At 34.6% G+C, this 14,524-nt stretch overlaps 2 protein-coding genes across 3 annotated transcripts; both read left to right on the top strand.

The window, feature by feature from the left end:
• Window positions 1-1,858: 1,858 nt before the first annotated feature.
• Window positions 1,859-10,188, top strand: LOC100232965 (ubiquitin-conjugating enzyme E2-17 kDa). 2 transcript variants are annotated; one of them, XM_010663575.3, is made up of 5 exons: window positions 1,859-1,933; window positions 2,029-2,137; window positions 4,655-4,782; window positions 9,150-9,254; window positions 9,810-10,188. In XM_010663575.3, the coding sequence occupies exons 2-5, from the start codon at window positions 2,068-2,070 to the stop codon at window positions 9,951-9,953; spliced, it is 447 nt and encodes a 148-aa protein (XP_010661877.1). In that variant the 5' UTR covers window positions 1,859-1,933; window positions 2,029-2,067; the 3' UTR covers window positions 9,954-10,188. The 2 variants fall into 2 exon arrangements, with proteins under 2 accessions (XP_010661877.1, XP_059599095.1); XM_059743112.1 differs by having other exon boundaries at window positions 1,881-1,939.
• A 432-nt stretch (window positions 10,189-10,620) lies between these two features.
• LOC100255049 (pathogenesis-related genes transcriptional activator PTI6) lies at window positions 10,621-13,688 on the top strand. The gene has a single exon (XM_010663576.3). The coding sequence runs from the start codon at window positions 12,554-12,556 to the stop codon at window positions 13,496-13,498; it is 945 nt and encodes a 314-aa protein (XP_010661878.1). The 5' UTR covers window positions 10,621-12,553; the 3' UTR covers window positions 13,499-13,688.
• The last annotated feature ends 836 nt before the right edge of the window (window positions 13,689-14,524 follow it).

Raw genomic sequence — 14,524 nt, 5'->3', positions numbered from 1 at the left:
ATAATTCCAAATAGTGAAATCTACCGTTTATTTTTTGAATCCTTCATCCAAGTATTCTATCAAATATTAAAGCAATCCCTATTCCATCGTCTCCTTTTTGTAATAGGATTTTTCGGGGTTTCTCTTAAGGTTATAAGTTCATTCTTAAGTCAACTAATTGAACAATGAGAAAGCCTTTAATGCATTCTAAATTTAAAATTCTAGGGTGGATTTGGAAATTAAATCTTATATCAAAAATACAAAATTTCTTATGGCTAGTTAATAGAAATGTATTTCTTACTTAGGAGTACCTAATAGCTAGAAAAATAAAATTTTCAAACATGCGTCGTCTATACCATCAAGACATTGAAAGCATTGACCATGTTTTTAAAAATTGTACTTTTGTTAAAATAATTTGGGATCACATCAAATTTAATTGTCTTAGACATCTTTTTGTTTGAAGGTGGTTTTTTTTAATTATTACTATTATTATTTTAGACTGAAATGGTGTATAAAAACTATAAAATTAATTACAAAATTTTCAACCTTCCTATAAAAAAAAGTTGTCATCATCTCGTGGAATGTATGGATTCATATAAATAATATGATGTTTAAGAAGATCAAACGCAACGTCTTTCTTGTTATTGAGAAAACTACCTAAACTTTCAAAATTTACAAGAATATGTAATATATAACTAACTTTTATCTTTTAAAATGAAAGATGTGAGGTCCCTCAAAATGGTTGAAATTAAGATTCGTTGAATTCCTCCGAATAACAAAAATTTTAAATTAAATTTTGATGATCCAATAGTAGAGAATATAAGTACATTATGTTATGTTATTAGATATTTTAATAGTATGATAAAAATGGCTATAAGTAGACATATGAGGTAATGCATCAATAATTATTGTAAAATGTATGACTTTTAGAGATGACGTGTTAGTTACGAAGAACAATAAATTCTTAAATCTAAAAAATAAAGGTGACTAAAAAATAGTGATAAATAGTTATAATAAAAAAAGTAACATTTCTAATTCTATTATGTTATTAATGGAAGATAAATCAAGACTTTAATACTTATATTTTTCGTCAAATATATAAAGAACAGATAGAATAATAAATTATTTAGTTAAAAAAAATATTTATAATTTAGTTTTTCATTTAGAGGTCAATTTTTTTCTAAAAATGTTATATAGTTTGGATTTGAATATAATCTTGATTCATCTTTCAATCAAATATGTAAATACTCTAATTCCTAGTTTATTTCCATAAAAAAGAAAAAAGAAAAAAAAGATCAAATATGAAAAATACAATAAAGTATTAGAAAACGTTGTAAATTTCTTTTAAAATAATTGATAAATAACTTTTAATATAAAGTCTTGACTTGATTTGGGGTATTGTTTAGACTTAAAGCTTTTGCATAATTTGAATCTTATCATGACTTGGACCTCTACATGACTTAAGCTTGGCTTAATTTAGGCCTTAGTTGAACTTATCCAAACAACCTTAATTTTGGCCTTATTCAAACTTATTTAAACAATGTTGATCAAAGACTTGAAAAACTTGATCTCAAATGTTAAAAAATGTTTTTTTTTTGGTTTGAAGTGCGATATTAAATAAAAAAATTGATAAAATTAGTAAAAAAAAAAATGATTAAAATATGAAAAATATAAACCAATTATAAAATTAAGACTTGATGAGATGAATTAATAAAGAACCAAGATTATTCGACCAATTATTAAATTTTTTTTTAAAAAATTGCATTGATGTTAAGGGTCAACAACCTCAACCAGTAAAAACCCAGTTTCGGAAAAGTCAAGTGGGGCCCAAAAAAACAACCAATCACAGGAACTGTGGAGACTCCTTCAACCACAGCCGTCCGTTTAATATTAAAGAAATAGCCATCATTTCTGAACCAGAAACTCAGCAAAAGAAAGACTCTGAAATCGTCGGGTAGACGTACACCTCACTTTTATCTCTTCATCTCTCCGTCTCCCCACTTATTTTCATTTGCTCTGAACTTTCTCTCTCTAAAATTCTCTCTCTAGATTAGAGCCGTCCGTGGCGGTCGGAGTTAGGGTTTCGGCATGGCCTCGAAGCGGATCTTGAAGGAGCTCAAGGATCTCCAGAAAGATCCTCCGACATCTTGCAGTGCTGGTATACTTTTGTTTTATTTTATGTAAAAGACCTTTTTTTTTTTTTTTTTTGTAGCGGTTTGTTTGGTGGCTGAGAAATCGGAGGAAATGAACGGAAAAATCCTGATTTTAATTTTCCTTTTTTCTGGTTCCGCGTTTTCTGCGATAATTTCTCGGCATCTGAACGGTATTCGGTTTTCCGTTTCTGTTCTTTTGGTTAGAGTTGTTGCTTGTTTCCCTTGGTCCTAATGCTCATTTCGGGGTCGATCTACGAGTTTCGTGAATAGTACAAACTTATATAAACATATGTTTCAATATACATACAATTACATATTTATTGCTCGTGAATCCATGGATTTTTGTTTCTTTTTGGAATAATTTAAAATTTACACTAGTCCTGAAAATTACGTAGATAATATATCTTTTGATTTCGGACTAAATCGATCTTTTACAAGCTTTTGAAACATGAGTCGAATATATTATGTTACTTTAGGCATGGCAAACCGCAAACTCCTCCAAACGAAAAAATAAAAGGGGATAGAAAGGGGAAAAAAGTATTCGGGGTTTAGAAGAATGAGGGGTTTTAAAACAGGTGCGAGTTGATTAGGACACTATATAAACATAAATGTTGCAGGTTTTGGGAAACTGAGACTTCGCAAAAAGCTACACAAGGTGCAAGTTAATCCTGATCATGCGTTTGTTTATAGATACAGAATGAAGTCATAGTTTTTTTTGTTTTTTATTTATTTGATGGATGATTGTTCAAATTTATAATTAATTGTTTTCTGGGTATGTGTTTTTTTCTTAAATTATATATAGAAATGAAAGCCTTTGATGTAATTCTGTAGTCATGTAGGGTTGTGTTTTCATGAAAAAGCATCACAAGTCTGTATATTTGTGGAAGATTTATTTTGGTAATGGGTTGTATGGGATTTAGAAGGGACCCTGCATAAAAGCGAGATGCTTTTTTTTTGTAGGTCCAATTTATTTTTGGAGTCCATCAGAATGATCGATGGTTGATGTATAACACTATGGTTGCCATTGTGTTATTGTAATGTAATATGGTTTTCAAGGCTTGAGCTAAACCTTACCTCGTTGGAGCTGTAAGGTCTTTTCTAGTGTAGCTTTTCAAATGGCCTAAAGTTCCTTTTGAATCATTAAAGGAATTCTATAATGTATTAGTTACAACTAGTAGAGGTTTGAGATTTAAATTCACTTAGTAAAGCTGGAATTAGGATGCTTTTGCAAAAGAGCTTTGGGAAGGAAGTTTTAGGATTTAAATTTATTTTTACATATTCAATATAAGTCCCTTCTTTAGGTGAATCTTTAGGAGAATTGTTTCACTAAAATTTACAGTTTTGCTAGACATATCTCAAGGGATAAGCAAATGACAGCTTTTTCAAGAATTTCTAGTTCAGGTATTGGGCCAACAATCTAGGAGTGTATCAATATATCCAAGTGAAAGGGTAATCGAATTGTTATTTATTTGTGATATTGTACCCTGCATGAAAGGCTATTTTCATTGAAATTGTAAATCACATGAAGACTTAGTGGTTTACCATTTGGAGCCGGTAGTGATTGAAAGAAGGAAAAAATAAGACTGGGAAATTGAATCCTAGATTTCACTTGTCTCTTAAAATTGAATGTTGCATATCTAGATTTATGTATTGCCCATAAAAAAGGGTCTAGATTAATATATTAGTTTGTCTTGAAATTAGATAACAAGCTTTCATACTTAATGCCTGTTTGGATCTCAAAAAGTATTAGGAAAAATGAAAAAAATAAAGGATCTTGTATCCCTTATTCGGTTTGTCATGAAAAGATAAAGGAAAATATAACACGCTGAAAATTATTTAAAAACTTATACATTCATGGGAATAAAATTGGAGAAGGTTTTATTGAGTTCAAATTTGCTTTTTCATTCTCCTTCAACTTTTCTTTTCTTTTCTTTTCTTTCCTTAACATTTTTCATTATCCAAATAGAGCTTTCAAATGTTATTCATAGGATCTTAACAATTTGTGATGGTTTCATTGCCTTTCAAGTTTCAATAGAACATGCTACAAAGGTACTTTGAGCTTCCTTCAGCTTAAAGAACATTTTCATATGAAAATTCTTCATTCAGAAACATCATGATGGTGAGAAGCTAAACAAATTTCACTTGATGTTGTCAAAATAAACTCAAAAGTTGTTATCTGAATAGATATGACTTCCCTACTTTATATGGATCATGGAGTGTTTTTCTTTTTACCATTTTCTTTGGGGTTGTGTGAGTGGGGGTTGTTCCGTTTGGATGAATGTTGGTTTCGGTATTGGTTTGAGTTTCTTTTTGCTTTATTCTGATTATTGTTTTTATTTGAACTTTTCATGAAATAAATATGTTCCATTTAATGCAGGCAAAAGTCATCTCTTGTATAACCAGATTTATTAAAAATTTGACTCCTAATCATTCCATCCGGTTTATTCATGCAAGCATTCTCAGTTATTTTGAACAAATTTTGACATATGTTCTTTTCATTTTCGTATATCCTATTCTAACAGGCCCTGTTGCTGAAGACATGTTTCATTGGCAAGCAACGATAATGGGTCCTCCTGATAGCCCTTATGCAGGGGGAGTCTTTCTAGTTACCATTCATTTCCCTCCAGATTATCCATTCAAACCACCTAAGGTATGGCTTCGGTTCTAATTGTTCTCTATAAAAGTTGACATTTCTTTTCAATTCTGTTCTTTGTTATTCTCTTGAAATTTTCTTGGATTTTTTTCGTAACTGTGGATTTTTTTGTTATCCCTAGATTCCCTACCCTTATCCATTAGTGATAGAAAAACATCCCACACCAAAGATGGTGTGTCAAATCCTTAGTTCCAACTGAAGAAACTTGGGTGGGTCAACTACTACAAAATTGAGAGGTAGAAGAAATATTTTTAAAGAATAAATAGGAAAACAGGATAAATTGTTAGTGTTTTTGATCCATAAAAGGGTTGTAATTATCTCTTTTGAGGGAGCGTATATTCAATTGGAGACTGCAGCATGAATCTTTGGTTTGACAATTTATATTCTACTTTCTTCTTGTTCTTCTTCTTTTGTGTTAAGTTTCTGTAACAAATACTGATTTACTGTCTGAACCTTATCTACATGTTATACCTTATTAAATAGAATGGGTCTGTGCATCCTACCATTCAGATCAGCTTGAGTTACACAGCTCTTAATAGGCTGGAATCAAATAGCAGGATTTGTGCTATGGGAGGCCTGTTATAATTGTACAATTTTCTATAGAAAGAAATGAATCTTCTTGAAATGTTGTTTGTGGAGATTCAACATTTTAAAAATGATGGTTTTGATGGACCTATGTTTTCCTTATTTGGCATTCGTGGGTTCACCTATATTCAGTGATGGAATTATTAACGGGTTGGAATGGAAGCTTCGTGGGCAAGAAGAGAAGTAAATTGGATGATAACTCATCTTTAGCTTTTTTGGACAATATGAAAGGAAGGCAACCAAAGAACCTTTAAAGGGGTGCAAAGCACTAACCATGCTCTTAAGGACTCTATCATTTCTAATTTGTACATCTAGGGCATTTCCTAGTTGATGGTCAAATTGGTTTGCTATCCTTGATAGATTTTTTTAGTGGTTGCATACTTAGTTCTGGTTGAGCTGTGGTTGTATGTTGCTTCTCATTGCTTTTGCACAACTATACCTCTAGTGTGTTGTATTCGCCGCTTTTTGATTGACACCTTTATCCTTATATATATATACCTATCAGGAAAAAAAAAAATCAAGGATTTAATGAAACATGTAGTTTTTCTCATTCATTCATTTGGTTTTGGATAATCCCGATGACTTGGTTCATGTTTGCCTATCTCTAGCATTGTGAACTTTACTTTTATGGCGTCACATTTTTTATTTTCTAATAGGCAAATGATAAAATTTTATAAATATGCGCAAAAAAAATCACCCTAAGGTACACATGATGTATACAATGGGCACTAAAAGACATGTTCTAAAATGGAGGATACAAAAAACAACTTCCCTCCCTTGTTGAGAGCCTAACCAATCAACAAAATCTACGAACAACTTCACCCACAAGAAAAGATTACTAGGAAAAGAAATTTTTAGAGGATGATCCAATTGCTCCTCATTATCAAAAGAATTTCGGTTTCTTTCTTTCCATATTGTCCAAAAAAATGCACAAGGAAGTTGCTTTTCATTCCTTCTTACATCCTTTTCCAACAAAGGATCCATGACACCCTAAAAGAGTCCCTTGGGCCGATGGGGATTGCACCTAATAAACATCATACAAAGCGGAAAGCAATTGCTTCACAACTCTTGTCTTGGTGCAATGACTGAGGACATGATCAATAGATTCGCCTTTGGCTTTTTAAAGATAATGTCTATCAACCAATGACTACCCTCTTTTTTAAAGTTGGTCTAGGGTCAACACCTTTCCCCAATTAGCTTCCCACGTGAAGAAATTGGTTTTAGAAGTTGCTTTAGAATTCCAAATTACACTCATCAGAAAAGGAATTGAAACCCTTGGTTCCAAAGTAGCATATAAAGACTTACAAAAAACAAATCTTTTATTGAATCCATCCACACCACCCTGTTCCCCCTCTCACCATTCAGCAACATTCCTTGCAACCTAGATACGAAAACCTCTTACATTGTCCAACTCCCAATCATTCAAAGGTTTAGAAAAACAAGGGTTCCAATGACCCCTCTCCCCTGGTTGGTCCCATAGACCATTGAAGCATCTTTTGATACGACTAAGACATAGAGAGAAGGGAAAGATACATATAAAGGCTCACCCCACCACCATTTATTCTTCCCAAACTTCACTCTCTTACTCTAATTTTTTATTTTTCTTTTTTTGAAGTAACCCTCTTATTGTGATTCTTTTCAATCTACCCCTCTAACTTTAAGAAATAGTAAATATCCTGCCTAGGAAGCTAATGGATATTTAAGTACAAAGAGGTTCACGAATTAGGAAGCTAGAAAATCCCTAAATATCCTGCCTAGGATTCGCAAATATAGCTAGAAAAGGGAAACTAAAATATCTTAAGTTGAATTCTGAAAATTGAATCCAATATTTCCTAAAATTATGCCTACGCCAAAATAAAAGGAAATAAGGGAATTTCAAATTCCTTCCTTCCCCATACATTTCGAAAATTAAAAGGCCATTATGGAAAGTATCTAAATTGGCATGCAAGCCATACAACTCAACAATAAAATATAATAATAAATAAAAAAGGTAATTTAGCTATCTTAAAATGATTGCTTTAAAATTGAGCCAACCATTCTCCTTGATGAATCAAAATTGGGTAATCACCAATTTAGAAAACTCAACTCAATCCACACAATTTGTGAGCTATTCTCTTTGAGGGATTCTTCTAGATTATTCAAAAGCTTGAATCATGGAAATCCAACTTTGTGGAACACGTGGAGCATCTTCCTTAGGCCTCCACTAATTCACCTCAGCTCAAATGTTTTGAATCAGTTCATTGAGAGTTTCCTTGAACATTTTAGCTTGAGCCCTTGTAACCAGACCAACTAGAACTTGAATAGGATTTGCATTCCATTTGTTAGCCGTGCCCTCATCAGCTGGTGTGCTAGGGGTGCTTATGACTGAAGCCTTGGAAAGCCACAAGAAAAGGCTAGGCTGGTTTTTTCCATAGAGCAAGATTTGCCATGGGGAATGGCTTGAGGGGGTCAAGTTTTGGCATGGTGCTTGGTACAGCAATGATCCCTTAAAGCACCATTTTTTGGAGTTTTTCAATATGCAGTCTAGAAGGATGATTGGGTGACTGGTTTTTGGCATGGGAATTTTTGGCATTATAGATTCAGAAGAAACTTTTCAGATAGGGAGATGCTAGTCGTGGAATCATTGTTGCAACTTTTACATCCTTTATCGATGTTAAGTGATGTGATTGAGGGGGAGAATGAAAAGTCACAAGTTAACTATCAAATCCTATGACACTTCCTTAGTATGGGGAAGAAGTTAGTCTTTTCTTTCAAGCATGGTTTGGACCCATGAGTGCTGAAGAAGGTTGGTTTCTTTGCTTGGAAAGCTGTCTAGGGGAGGGGGATGGATTTTAACGATAGATCAGCTCAGGAAAGAGGGGATGAAGTATATGGAATAGATGTTACATGTGTTAAGAGGGGAACACAAGTCTGCTGATCATATGCTTTCTCACCATTCCAAAGCAAGAATCCTGTAGTAGGTTTTTTTTTCTCTGTTTGAAGTGGCCTGAGTGATGTACTTATTTGTAAGAGGAACTCTCTAAAGTTGGCATGATTTTTTGTGGGCTAGAAGCAAAAGAAAACTTGAGGGTTGCTCCTTAGTTTCTGTTTTGGGCTTTATGGAAGGAAAAAAATAGAAGTGTTTTTGAAGATGCAGAATGGTTGGATCAAGCAATCAAATCCCTTTGTTTCTGTTTTATGACCATGATAGAGTTTGTAGATTGGTTGAGTTCCAAGTAAGGAGAGGGTGTTGTTTTTTGTTTTCCTTTTTTTTCACCTTATCACGTGTACTTTGGTGCACCCTTTTTCAAGTTCTTTTAATACATTATCTTATCTTATCTATCAAAAAAGTGATGTGGGGGACAAGTTGATGGAATTGGTTTACTTTTCTATACATACTGTGTGTACCTGGGTTGGTGCTTCCTCTTTTGTTTGGTGCTTTTTACGTATTTATTTCAATTTGCCTAAAAAAATATTTTGGTTTTATTGTCTTAAAAATTGGGCAAAAAGGCATTGATGTGGCCAGTTCTATAGTTCTACTTCTGAAAACAAGGTAGATCAATATTTCCAGAGGTGGATGCAGGTGAAGACGATTTTTAGAGAAGGATAAAATTTACAAGTGAATAAAAGGAAATATTAGGTCATTGATTATAGTGCTCCAACCACCTATTTATAGGTTGTAACTTTGCTTGTTGAAAGGAGTGCATCAAGTTTAAACTTCCATTGAGAACTTGTTATGTCCTTTCAATCAAGAAATGAACTTCTAATGCTCTGTATGCATTTGAATGTTGTTTTTGCAGGTTGCATTCAGAACAAAGGTTTTCCACCCAAATATCAACAGCAATGGCAGTATTTGCCTTGACATCTTAAAAGAGCAGTGGAGCCCGGCCCTAACTATATCTAAGGTTCTGGTTTTTTAAACTCTGCAATGTCTTCACCATCTACTTCTTTGTAGGTTTTGGATTCCTTGGAACTCAAAATGAACCATAGGCATGGAAAGTACCTTGAATGTTGAGGATAAAATCTGTTAATGATGATCAACTAATCATGTTGATTTTTGGTTTTGGAGGTCTTGATGCAGCCACTTTCATCGTGAGCTTGCATTATATAAAGTTCTGTGCCTTGCACATGCACCTCAGATCCCAAACATGGTTTCTAATCACTATTGTAGGCCAATTTGCACATGAGTGATGGTCTATGGCCCCGCATATGATGGGCCCTTACAATAGTTTCTATGTCAAAATCAAGATGATTATCTACTTTTGTCATTAATTGATTTTTTTCCTGAGGGAAATAACGCCTTAGGTCAACTCCCTACTGTTTCTTAGAAACTGTTTGAGAGTGAATTCTAGAATGCTGGTAGTATGTGAAATGTAAGCAATCACTTTTCAGCCTTGGCACTCCCTTTCATCATTGCTGTTTTTTAAGTGGGTGGGAAGGGTTTTTGTTTTCTTTTTCAGGTGCTGCTCTCCATCTGCTCCCTGTTGACGGACCCAAATCCTGATGACCCCTTGGTACCAGAGATTGCTCACATGTACAAGACAGACAGGGCCAAGTACGAGACAACCGCCAGGAGCTGGACCCAGAAGTATGCCATGGGCTAAGTCTGCTTTATGGTGAGGGCATCTAGGACTTGCTCCTTCCTTACTTTTTATGTGTAAATCAAGTGTGATTTGTGCTCTTTTTACTCTTGTAATCGACAAATGAAGAATAGATTTGAAATGTGGCCCTCCATAAACAAAGACAAATGCTTTAGTTTGTCTGTGTGGAAATCCAACTTTGAAACTATGGAAGATGTGTAGTTCCTGATGTTCACAAAAATAAGACTTGTTTTTCTCATTCACTGTCTCACATCTAAAAAATAGACCTCTTTATCTTTTTTAAGTCCATAGGCTCTTTGATTTCATACCAGTTCTAGCTGTACTGATTTCAGTCTATTCATCATCCTGTTCCTCATGCCAGGAAACCAATGGCATTTTCAATGTTTCAGTTTCCCATGACTGATTGGGCTGATTAAAACCTAGATTTCTGGAGTTAAGTTTAACTATTTCATGGAACACTGTGACTCAATGTCTCTCATGCATGTTTGTTTACTGTCATTGTATCCTTTTTTACATTACCATATTTGTTTATATTGTGTCATTGCTTTATTTTAAGTTCTATCTGTCTTGGTAGCTTACCAGCATCTTATTATCATAATGAAAGCATCACCTGGCATCTGTAAACATGTTTAATTTTTTTTATTAATATTAATCACAACTTTCGGTTTTTACTGTTATGATGAGTGCCCCAGTGGGATTAGGTGGAATCTCAGTTGGTTTTCTGTGGAAAATGCCTAAAATCATATTTCAGGTTTTTGGGTCCAAGCTTCACAAACTATTGTTTTTGCTATTTGCTAGTTGTTTTAGCAGAATGGTTTGGCTGCTGTTAACCTTTTGAGATAAAATTAAGAATCGTCTTTACTGGAGTGTTTGTAGGAATATACTTATTTTATGTTTTTTAAAAATTGCTTTAAAAAATCATTATCATTTTAAGGAATAATAAGGTAAGTTTTAAGCGCATCCAAATTACATCTTGATGTTTGAAAAGGAGATTCTTCAAAAGAGAAAAAGCAGAGAAATGGCACGAGAGAAGTGGGAAAATGGAAGTAGTGGTGGTGGGATTCCAAAAACCAAAACATATAATAGTGGGTATGAGCATATGACCCACACCCTAGTCATAACCATGTGCCACTTTGTACTGATTGCAGTTAAAACTTGTGTTTTCTAGGATCTTTCTCTCTACACGCACCTCTGCACCATTGGACGTGTCATGGCCCATGGTTCTCACCCCACAGTGGAACCACCCATTGGGAAAAACAAAAAAAATCAATGAAATTTTCTTACTGTAATTCTGTTTTATAGTTATTTTTACAAACTGGGAAGTATTTGTGGGTTAGAACTGATTCTTTCTAACTGTTATGACAAGATCAATGTCATTTTCAAAATCAATTCACCTTTATGGAATGAAATTATTTACACAACAACAATAAGAACCGAGCTGGAACCGAGCTGGACCCAACCATTCCCCTGTATTATTAACAATCATTTGCCATTTCTGAATTTTAATTCGAAAATATAAGAGGAAAAAGAAAAAACAAAAAAAGGAAAGTAGGGTCACGTGAAGAGATAAGGAAGGAAAAAACACTGACAGCAACAAGTGAAAGTCTTTCAGTTCCCTAACGTTGTTCAACGAATGTTTTTATGTATTTTATCAGAAAAAACAAAAAGGAAAGAAAGAACGAGAAAAAAAGTCTCCGCGGTCGCTTGTGACAGAAGCCACTCTCACTGAACTCTAAGGACTGTGGACCAGCCCACCCATTAATGCTCCTGTCTGATGTCTCGACCTTTTTATTTTCCTATTTTAAAATATTTATACTAATTAAAAATGAATATACGAAATTGGTAAATGTATTGATAAAAGCAAAGGCTCTAAAATGCTAGAAAAGTCAAACAAGGTGGGCGATTGGTTCATGATTAAGGCCACGTGGACGGCTACGATGGGTCGGGGTTCTAACTTCCCACAGAGGTGAAAATTCAAAAAGAATATATAATTTTTCAAAATTGTACTTGATTGGGAAGCAATTATAATTAGTACAAGCATGCATAACGGATTATCACTAATTAAGAATTAGTTAGATTTAACCAACGTCATCAGTCAAACGCCTTCACTGACTAGTCGGTTATGTAATCATGCCACTCACGTGAGGAACGCACTCTCTCCGATGCGTGACTGCACGCTCTGTGGTGTGGGGCGTGGGTGGAGTTGTGCATGGTGAGTGTTTCTTGCGCTCTTTTACCGGGCCAAAGTGCCACGCGCCAGAATGGAGATGCGGCGTGCCGTTTTGGAATCTCCGGCGAGAACCGGTCCTGTAGTAGGAATTTAGATATTGTTTAAAAAAAATACAAAAGAAGAAAATCTCCATTTTTTAAATTAAAAACGAAAAAAAAAAAAAAAAACCAAAAAAAGTAAAAGACTTACCGAAGATCCTCTTCGTTCCCCTCTATAAAACAGCGATTCTTCTCCTTTCCCTCTTCCCTGCCACTCGACTCAGCTCAGCTCAGCTCACCTTCTGCTTTCCCTCTTGTCTGCTTTTTGTCTAAATCTTGGGAAAATTTTCTGTTTTGTTCTTTTCCGTTCAGCTTTAGATTTGTTGTTAGTGGGAATGGACGGAAAATCAACGGCTTCGACGCCGGTGAAGTACACGGAGCACCGGAGCGTTACGAGTAAGGTGGTGAAGGTTCCGCTTGGGAAGGAGAAGAGGTGCAGCAATGGCGGAACTAGGAGAGTGATTAGGATTTCGGTTACGGATGCTGATGCGACGGACTCTGACGAAGAGGAGGAGGAGTATTGCCGAGTGAGAGTGAAAAAGCATGTAAACGAGATCAGAGTCGTGGAAGCGACGAGAGCGGAGCGGATGAAGTGTCGGGAGGCAGAGAAGGTTTCGAATCGGAGTCAGGTGAGTGGCGGCAAGAAGTTTCGTGGCGTCCGGCAGCGGCCGTGGGGGCGGTGGGCGGCGGAGATCAGAGATCCGTCGCGGCGAGGCAGGTTGTGGCTCGGAACCTACGATACTGCGGAGGAAGCGGCCATGGTTTACGATGATGCCGCGATTCGAATCAGAGGTCCCGATGCTCTCACCAACTTCGCGAAGCCGCCGCCGAAAACCATCCCCCCGGAGATCAACCCCTCAGTTTCCGGCTATGACTCCGGCAGAGACTCCCGGAGTGTTTGCTCTCCTACATCAGTTCTTCGCTTTCAGTCCAGCGAAGAACCTCAGTCGCAGTCGCAATCGCAACCAGAGAGCGACTGGAGACCGCTTTGGGAGGTTAAAGAAGAAGCAACTTTTGCACATGATTTTTGCCTGATAGATTCAAACTCTCACCTGGAGACCGAATGGAGGCCTGTTGAGCAGGTAATGGAAATGTTGAATGAGTGCTTCGTGAACGAGTTTCAAACTCCGGCACCGATATGCTTCGAAGAAATGAACATACCGGACATGATTTTGGCCGAAAGTATCGGCGGCGATATTTCGGTTCGGTTAGACGAGGATATCGGGTCTTGTACCTGGGACGTAGACGCTTACTATGAAGATTCTATTTTACTTCTGTGAGATTTTTTTTCTTTTTCTTTTTGTGATTTTTTCGTTTGAGGTATATATATTTATATATATATATATATACATATATTTATTTATTTTTTTAATGAGGCTGAAGTGAAAAAATCTTGTGGCTTGTGTTAAGATTTGAGTTTAATTTTGGATGGACATCTCTATTTTTGTTTTGGAGTGTGTTCAAGTAAAGAGACGACCAAAAAAAATGCAAAATATTTGAAAACTTGTGGGATTAAAGTTATTTTATATTCAATTTTTTTAATATCAATATCCTAAACACCAAATTATTGCTTATTAAATTGCAATTTTTCCAATTTTCATTGATTTGTAAAAATAATAATAATAATTAAAAAAATTAAAAATTAGTCAAAAATATTGGAAAAATGGATATAAGAAGTGAAGAAATATGAAATGTTTCAAAAATCTAATTATTATATCTGATCTCATTCATTGTAATGTTTTTTATTGTATAGTTGAAAAATCTTTTCTCATTCATGAATATAACTAGAAATTAATATTATTGACATGAATGCTTTTGCTAGTATAACAAAAATATGTTTTGTATAAATTTTAGACTTTGGGTACTCTTAAATGATTCACATGTAACATGTTGTAAAGTTAAGAAGGGCAAATAATATAGACTTATACGAAAAGATTATTAAATATAAAATATATTATAATATAAGTTAGAGCTTCTACAAAAATTAATATTATAAGGCCTATTAAATTGAAAAATGAAATAACTTCTCACATAATTCCTAAAAGCACTTATGTGGAAACCAATATTTTCGTGATAAAAACTATTATCGAGATTGTGTTAAACATTTTTTTTTTTTTACCATTTATAAAATAAGAAGATTCTAAGCACAACTTCATTTTTCACTTGAAGCAAAAGGCAAAAGAAAAATTATCATAACAAAACTTAATTAATTTACGTTACATCAATGACGGGTATCTAATTATAAATACTTTTAATTTTATAAGAATATTATTGGTTAATTAACCCATAGATAAATTAGAATTACA

Source organism: Vitis vinifera, chromosome 15 (genome assembly GCF_030704535.1).
Source record: "Vitis vinifera cultivar Pinot Noir 40024 chromosome 15, ASM3070453v1".
Classification (NCBI taxonomy): Eukaryota; Viridiplantae; Streptophyta; class Magnoliopsida; order Vitales; family Vitaceae; genus Vitis; species Vitis vinifera.
Note: the sequence above shows the minus strand (reverse complement) of the source record. Positions and strands in the feature narration are given on the sequence as shown.

Bases quoted from the DNA above. Each gene is read 5' to 3' on its own strand.
- LOC100255049 (XM_010663576.3), top strand. From the start codon at position 12,554: ATGGACGGAAAATCAACGGCTTCGACGCCGGTGAAGTACACGGAGCAC.
- LOC100232965 (XM_010663575.3), top strand. From the start codon at position 2,068: ATGGCCTCGAAGCGGATCTTGAAGGAGCTCAAGGATCTCCAGAAAGAT. The intron at 2,138-4,654 runs GTATACTTTTGT...CTATTCTAACAG, and splicing joins TCCGACATCTTGCAGTGCTG to GCCCTGTTGCTGAAGACATG. The intron at 4,783-9,149 runs GTATGGCTTCGG...TTGTTTTTGCAG, and splicing joins ATCCATTCAAACCACCTAAG to GTTGCATTCAGAACAAAGGT.